At 61.7% G+C, this 7487-nt stretch overlaps 2 protein-coding genes across 2 annotated transcripts in view; one reads left to right on the top strand and one right to left on the bottom strand.

Moving 5' to 3' along the window:
• Window positions 1-2489, top strand: part of PIGB (phosphatidylinositol glycan anchor biosynthesis class B) — a 6375-nt gene extending 3886 nt beyond the window's left edge. The window contains exons 7-12 of the mRNA XM_015419744.1: window positions 69-120; window positions 216-427; window positions 925-989; window positions 1348-1561; window positions 1743-1830; window positions 2133-2489. Of these exons, the coding sequence (XP_015275230.1) occupies window positions 69-120; window positions 216-427; window positions 925-989; window positions 1348-1561; window positions 1743-1830; window positions 2133-2279 (778 nt within the window). The 3' untranslated portion in view covers window positions 2280-2489. The remainder of the gene's footprint in view (window positions 1-68; window positions 121-215; window positions 428-924; window positions 990-1347; window positions 1562-1742; window positions 1831-2132) is intronic.
• Window positions 2490-2517: 28 nt separating this feature from the next.
• CCPG1 (cell cycle progression 1) overlaps window positions 2518-7487 on the bottom strand; it is a 14476-nt gene continuing 9506 nt past the window's right edge. The window contains exons 7-9 of the mRNA XM_015419747.1: window positions 6694-6815; window positions 4237-5573; window positions 2518-3158 (exon numbers count right to left, since the gene is read on the bottom strand). Of these exons, the coding sequence (XP_015275233.1) occupies window positions 2981-3158; window positions 4237-5573; window positions 6694-6815 (1637 nt within the window). The 3' untranslated portion in view covers window positions 2518-2980. The remainder of the gene's footprint in view (window positions 3159-4236; window positions 5574-6693; window positions 6816-7487) is intronic.

Consider the following 7487-nt stretch of genomic DNA (forward strand, 5'->3'; position numbering starts at 1 on the left):
GGAGAGGGCAGAGCGGGGGGGGGCTACAGTGGCGGTTTCCTGAGCTGGTTTCTCCTCTCCCTTGCCAGGCTGATCGCTTTAGGAGGCTCTCTAGTAATGGACCGACTGTTCTTTGGCAAGGTGAGTCTAGGGGGTGGAGCGGCCCCCGGTCCCTTGGTGTGTGCCGGGGTGGGGGGCGCACGCCGCCTGGCCTGACTCGCGTTTCCCTCTTTCAGTGGGTCGTGGTTCAGCTGAACTTCTTGAAGTTCAACGTCCTGCACAACCTGGCCGCCTTCTATGGCTCCCACCCGTGGCACTGGTACCTCTCCCAGGGCTTGCCGGTGGTCCTGGGCCCCCACCTCCCCTTCTTCGTCCACGGCTGCCTTCAAGCCCCAAAGGGGCATCGCATCTTCCTGGCGGTGGTGCTCTGGACCGTGGCGGTTTACAGGTGTGCTTCCTGCCCCCGCAGGGCAGCTGGTCAGCGTTGAGGCTTCCCTGCCTGAGATGCCTTCTCCTGGCCAGTGTCTGGGGCAGGGGCTCCTTCAGTCATGGTTGCCTCCCCGCCCCCTCCCCTGCAGTGCCAAGTGACGGGCCTCCGTTCTTGTGCTGGCTCTCCCCGCTGGGCACGGAGGGCCACCCCCGCAGTCCCCTCCCAGCTGTCCCCAGAGCCGCAGGGGAAGAAGGGGAGCCACCCGGCCAGCCTGAGCAAGAGGCAGGGCAGCCAGTCCCTCATCCGCAGCAGAAGTGGAGCTCATCGCCCACCGAGTCGCTCCTTTGCCGCTGCCCTCCCTGGGGATTCCCTGGGGATCCCCCGGGGCCTCCTGGGGCAGGGAGGGGAGACGGCAGCCCGGCGGCAGCAGCAGCAGGGGGCCCTTGCCCGCAGCTCGCCTGAGAAGTGACTCCTCCGCCACTCCTCCCAGTGCCCCGTCTCCCCTCTCGTTCCAGCACCCTGAGCCACAAGGAGTTCCGGTTCCTCTACCCCGTGCTGCCGTTCTGCATGGTGTTTTGCGGTAAGCTCTCTGGCCGGGACATTTCCACAGCCCTCTTCGCCCTTGGCAGAGCTCTGGGCTTCAGGCAAAGGGGCTCAGCTCTTCAGGCGCTTTGTGAAGCAGCAGCCTCTTCCGCGGCCAGACGGGCAACGACCCAGCCGAAGGCTCAAGGCGGCTGTTGGGGCCCTTCCGTCATCGCCGTGCCGTGCAGCCAGGCTGGGACAAGGGAGGAGGGGACCCTCTGAGGCCGGGAGGGGCAGGCGAATCCCCCCCCCACCCGGAGAAAAGCCAGAAGCTTCCGAGGGGCACCTTGGCGGCGCGATGGTGGAGGTGCGTGCAACCCGCACCTCCTCCCTTGACTGGCCGCCCCTCTGCGCAGGACGGTCTCTTCGCCAGCTGAAACGGTGGCGGCGGCCCGCCTGCGCCTTCCTGCTGGTCGCCAACCTGCTGCCCGCGCTCTACACTGGGCTGGTGCATCAGCGCGGCACCCTCGACGCCATGGGCTACCTGCAAGGGCTGTGCCAGGCGGCCCCGGGCCCCGCCCCGCCCTCCCTCCTGCTGCTCATGCCCTGCCACTCCACGCCTCACTACAGGTGAGCCCTGTGGGGGTGGGGGGGCCCTGGCCCTCAGAGAGAGAGGCAGCACCATGGCTGGGGGGGGAGGGGACGGGGAGGCCGCCGACTGAGCCTTTGGCAGGATCCCGGAGCCACGCGGCAGCGAAGGACAAGTCGGGGGGCAGCGTCTGGCTCCCCCCCCTCCATGCTGTCTCTCAAGAGCCACTTTCCCCGGTGGCTCCAGGGAGGAGTTCCCTGACACAGCCTCGCTGCCCACCCACCTGGCCCTCTTCAGTGTGCTGGAGCAGGTAAGGGAACGGCAAGGGATCCACTCCCCCCCCCCTTTCCCTGGAGGCCTCTGGACTGAAGCCGGAAGGGTCACGGGGAGGAACTGATGCTTCCGGGAAGACGCACCGGGCAGCCCAGGGTCCGTCCCTCAGGTGGGTGGGTGGAGGTCAAGGAAGCCATGAGAGGCAGCAACCCCCCCTCCCCCCCACCCCCCCCCCGGAAGCAAAATGGCTGTGGTGCCCTGCACCTCCCTGGCCCCTCTCGTTTCCCTAGGCAGATGCAAGGTCTACGAATGCTCTCCTTCCTGTGTTTCCCCTCCCAGGACATTTCCTCCTTCCTGGCTGGTCATGGCTACAGCAGAGCCGCCACGTTCTTCCACACCCACCTCCCTCAGGGCCGGACCGGAAGCCACGTTTATGTCTACGAAAGGACTCAAAGGCGTCTCCGGAGGCGGCCTGAGGCCAGCTGACATCCCAAGCTCCGTGGGAGGGAGGGAGGGAAGCCGGGGAGAGCTCCGCCTCGCTGGCCGGCTCCGGGAAAGCTTCACCCACCCACATGTGGGGGGTGGCCCACCGCTTCTTGCATCCCCTCAGCTGTTCTACAGCAAGTTTCCAAGCAGATGGCAGGACCGCTTTCGATATCCATTTTTTAAATAAAAAGCCCACCGTCTTTTCACCAACCACGTCTTTTATTGTTTTCCTTCTACTCTTTGCAAATGTGCAGGAAATTTCAAATGCAAGTTAGGAGGCTGATCAGAAAGCACAGCAGCGCGCACACACACACCCCACCGCAACACAGGAACAAAGACACAATTATGAGACCAAAATGAGATGAATTTCACAGACCACCCGATTACTTGGACATCAGGCCTGAATCAAGGCTGTGTTCTAGCATCCACAAGTAAGCTTGTTTTCCACACACACCCACACAGGAGCGACTGCGTACCCTGATTTATTGCAATTGTAGAAACGCAACCAAATTAAGATTTCCCAAGGGGGCAGTGAGGCCAGGGCAGAGAGAGGGAGAGGGAGAGACGGAGAAGCCCAGCTGGTCCTTGGGGGAGAAGAGAGTCACGGGGGAGGCCAAGCCGCCCCCCCCCCACCCCAAGCACGGGCGCCTGCCTGTCCACGCTGTCCTCGGCAGGCCGCACTTGGCCACACAGCCACAGCGTCAGTACTTGGGGTCCAAGGGCAGCTGGCCCCACTCAATCTCCACGTTTGCCACGTGCCGGCCATTGGCGCGCCCCTGCTTGTGCCACTTGCCTTCTCTTTCCTTTCTGTGGCGCTGCTGGTACTTCGGGGAGGGCCTTTCCTGGTGCTGGGCGGAAGAAGCCCTCCTCGGCGGCTGCCTGGAAGGAAAGAACAGCGGCGCAGTCAGGACTGTTCGTGGCACCCGGACCTCCCCCGTCGACGGAAGGCAAGCTGGCTGGCTGGCTGGGGCGGAGGGAGAGCTCCCCCGGGGCCTCGGAAGCCGCCTGTCCTCCATCGGCTCCCTTGACGGCCAAGTGTGTCCGGCTCACCCAAACAGCACTGCCCCTTCCTGACAGAGGAGCTGTAAGGATCAGAACTTACAGAGCTCGCGGCTTTCATTACGTGTGATCAAGCTGTACGTTTTCACAGGTTAGTTGCAGCCTGCTTGGGCCGAGCGTTAATTAAAAGCACCTGGTGGCCTTGACCGGCTGGCACAAGATGCTTTTATCTCGTTGACAGCGAAGGAGAGAGATTAACTACGCCCTGACTGGCTGAAAGGGGCGACCTAACGGGGCCGGCAGCCATACCAGGGACACAGAGCGTGAAGCCTCTACGACTACTCCAGTGGGGTGGATTCTCCTTTGTAAGCCTTTGGGTGAGAGAGCCCGGTCACAAGATTACCCCAGTGAAGGAAGCTCAGCCTCCGCCCAGTGCAAGTACAGGGTTCTTCCTGGGGGGTTTGCCATTGTCGTAATCTGTGAGTGGTTTCTGCCAAGCAATTCTCTTTATTATTTGAAGGATTCGAATAAATGCAGAGGTATTTTTTAATCTGCTGTATTAGGAGTATCTGCTGAACATCTGCTTACCTCCTCAAGGGGGGAACCCAGAAGCAAAAAGCCTCAACCAAGGACCAGGCCCTGGTGAGAGCCCCCAGGTGGCTCCTGAGAACAGGAGCGGGGCGGTCCTTGGCCCAGGCAGGAGCCTACGGCTGACGGGCTGCCCTCAGACCCTCGTCAACAATGGAGCCCGGGGGCGGGGGGAAGGGCCACATGAGAGATCTCCAGCCTGCCCTGCCCAGATCCGCTCACATCCTCGCCGAGGGCGACCGGAACAGCCCCAGGATCGGAACCCCTCCCCCCAGCTGGCTCGTGGGGGGGGGGCGCGTGCGGGGCTAGACGGGAGGAGGCCCACACCCCCAGTCTTACAAGGCCTGCGTGCCCCACCTGTAACACCCACCTGGGCCCCTGCTGGGGGGGGTGGTCGTGGCGGAAGTAGTAGGTGTAGATGTAACTGTCCACGTCCTCAAAGGCCTTCCTCTCCCTGTCCCGCCGGTACTCCTTCATGTCTTCCAGATAATCCTTGACGTCGCTGACAAAGTCCGTGAAGAGCATCTGGTCGTGGATGAAGACACCATTGTGGAAAAACTGACTGACGAAGCCGTCCAGTTCCCTCCAGTGATGGAAGTTGTCCACCTCTTGCTGCAGGTATTTGCGCATGAGCTGATGAAACTCATCCGCACGGATGGGATCCAGGACTCGGTCGAACAGGCTCAGGAACTCCTGGTGAGCACAGTCAAAAATGCCCGCACAGCCCTTGAGGACGGCATGGGGCTTCCTGCCACGCTCTGGCGAGGCCGGCTCCCGGGGCCCCCGAGGGGGGCGGCCCTCCTTGGCCCCCCTCCCCTCTCGGGACTCTCTCTGGCCGCCGGGGGCCCGGTAGGGCATCGGCTTGTGGGCCCCCGATTTCCCTTTGGGGGGCCCCTCCCCCCCGGGTCGCCTCTTCTCCCCCCCCTCCTCAAAGATGTCTCTCGTAGTGTCCTTGAAGTGCCGGAAGGTGGACTTGACGGAATCGGAGAATTTCCTCAAGTTCTCCTTGACGGCTTCTTTGGCCTGCTTAATCTTTTCCTTGTGGTGCCTTACAAACTCCTTGGTCGAATTCTTCATGGCGTCAAACGTCTCCTTCACCGACCCAAAGAAGCCGGCCTTGGCCTTCTTCCTGGCTTTGCCGGCTCCCTTCCCGCCCGGCTTCCCCGCCCGCTCCCGCTGCCTCTCCTCCGCGTGGCCCTTGACTTCCACGTACAGCTTCTCCCACAGGTCGGAGCGCTGCTGCTCGAAGCTCAGCTTCTTCTCCAGCTCCTCCAGCCGCCCCCGCAGCGCCTCGATCCCCCGGCTCTCTTCCGGCGGGCCTCCCACCGCGGGCGGAGCCTGCTGGGAGCTCAGCCGGTCCAGCTCCTCCCGGAGGGTCGCCGTCAGCTGCCGCTCCTTGTCCAGCTCTCGCCGCAGCATCTGGGCCTCGGTGAACAAGGCCTTCTTCTGCTGCATGAAGCCCTGCCGCCGGTGCTTCTCCTCCTCCAGCTTCTGGCTCTCGGCCGCCTCCTTCCGGTTCTCCAGGTGCCTGATCTGCTCCCGCAGCTTCCGCAGCTCCTCCTGCAGCACGGCCAAGGCCTGCTCCTCCCTCTCGAGCGATTCTCGCAGGTGCTGGTTTTCGGAAGCAAGGCTCCATTGCTGAGACTCAAAGGACTTCTTCTCCATCTCCGTTGAAAGCAGGCACGTCGCCAGACCTTCCTTCAGCAACTGAGCAGAGACAGGAGAGGGAGCAGACAGGACGTTGAGAGAGAAACCGACACAGCAGCAGCGCAGGACTGTCCAACCTGGAGCCACACAGCTTCAGACCCTCTCCCCTGCTATGTCCCCTGAAGAGTGTTACACTCTACAGCAGGGGTGTCGAACTGATTTGTTATGAGGGCCAGGCCATGTGCGTCATGAAATGTAATGCCAGGTAGCGGAGATATAAACTTTATAAAAGACACAAACACAAAGGGTTTTTTTTTTACTTAAAATAAGAACATGCTTAAATCATCAGCACTCTTGCAATATTTTGTTTGTTTCACAGTGTCTGATAACTGACACCTCTTGCTCTGAATTATTGTGTCAAAATGTCTGTGCTGTTGCAATCTTGAGTATGCTGTTCAGGTGTGTATCTGTAAGCTGCAAACCTACGATGACGCAGCAGCAGAACTGGAAGCAAAAGCAGAAGACAGCCAGTTCCACTGCGGGCCTGACGGAAGCCCTCCGGGGGGGGCCTGGTCTGGCCCCTGGGCCGCGTGTTTGACACCCCTGCTCTAGGGAGAACAATCTACCGGTGATCCCCAGCCCAAGAGAAGTCCGGCTGTCCTCGACCAGAGCCAGGGGCCTTTTCTGCCGTGGCTCCCGCCTGGTGGAACTCTCTGCTGAATAACACCCCTGCCCTGCAGGACTTGATGCCGCTCCACAGGGCTTGCAAGGCAGAGACGTCCCACCAGGCGTTTGGCTGAGGGCAGCCACGGGCCCCGTCCTAATGACACTCCCCCCCCCCATCGCCATCTGAGAATGTCTTTGTGCTATTTAAATGGTTTTCCTATTCATGAATGCCTTTGCCGTTGTGTTGTCCACTGCCCTGAGCCTTGTGTTTCCAGGGGAGGGCCGTTTATACATTCAAATTAGAGCCATAAACAAATAACACGAGGAGCGACCGTCGCTCAGGGGCAGGACCCCGGGCCTCCTTCACAAGGGCTTCGGCCTTCGCCGGACTCCGCTGCCCCGGCCGAGGCCCCGAATGAGCCCCGCCTGGCCTGGAAGCCCCTTGCCCACCTGCACGCCCCAGGGCAGGGCCAGAAGAATCCCGGGACAGGCAAGGACGGCACCCCTCACTCACCTGACACTCGCCCCCTGGCTCCGGGCCCGGCCGGCACTGGAGGGGGTGGTCCTTCACGCCGTCCAGTTCCTCTTCGTGCGTCTTCTCAACCATCAGCTGGCGATTCTGGACCTGAATCGTACCTTGAAAGAGAAAAGTCTCTCTTTTATCTGACAAGAGAAGTGGGAAAGAAGGCAGCTCCATCAGCAGGGAAGGGGGGGGGTCTGTTTCCCAGAGGTCAGCGCAGGGGGACCCCCCCTCCCCCGCACAGCTGGCGTTGGTCCCGGGCAGGAGCGATCGAGGGATACGGATGCTCTGCGGACTCCAGGCAGGCAACCAAGACCGTGATTTGGCTTCTGAACACACCGCTAGGTGGGAAAAGACCAACAGCACAGACCCCCACCCTGTTCAACTACACACATGCGCCACCACGTGCATTCGGAAGACGGCAAAATCACAGCTCCAGTAATCATCCTTGGCAGTAGCGGGACCAGCATGGGCGAGACACCCCCCACCCCACCCCACCCCTGGGAAACGGCACACGCGTTTCTTTTAATGCAAGGCTGAGCGAGTCAGTCAAGCCAGTGCAATCAGCAAGAACGGGAACTTCACTAGAAGCAAGCTGCGTGCATTGATGGGTTCCAGGGTGCTCTTCACACCTCCTGGGAACCGCCAGAACGGCACACTCCTGTCCGGCACACCCAGCGCACAGGACCGGCCCCCTTGCGGAGGAGCCCAGATGGCCGCAGGGACCGCAGGGCACGCTGCGGCACCAGGCGGTCTCCACGAGCATCATCGCCAGGCCACGAGGGCTG

This window comes from Gekko japonicus, unplaced genomic scaffold (assembly GCF_001447785.1).
Source record: "Gekko japonicus isolate JY-2015 unplaced genomic scaffold, Gekko_japonicus_V1.1 scaffold1945, whole genome shotgun sequence".
Lineage (NCBI taxonomy): Eukaryota > Metazoa > Chordata > Lepidosauria > Squamata > Gekkonidae > Gekko > Gekko japonicus.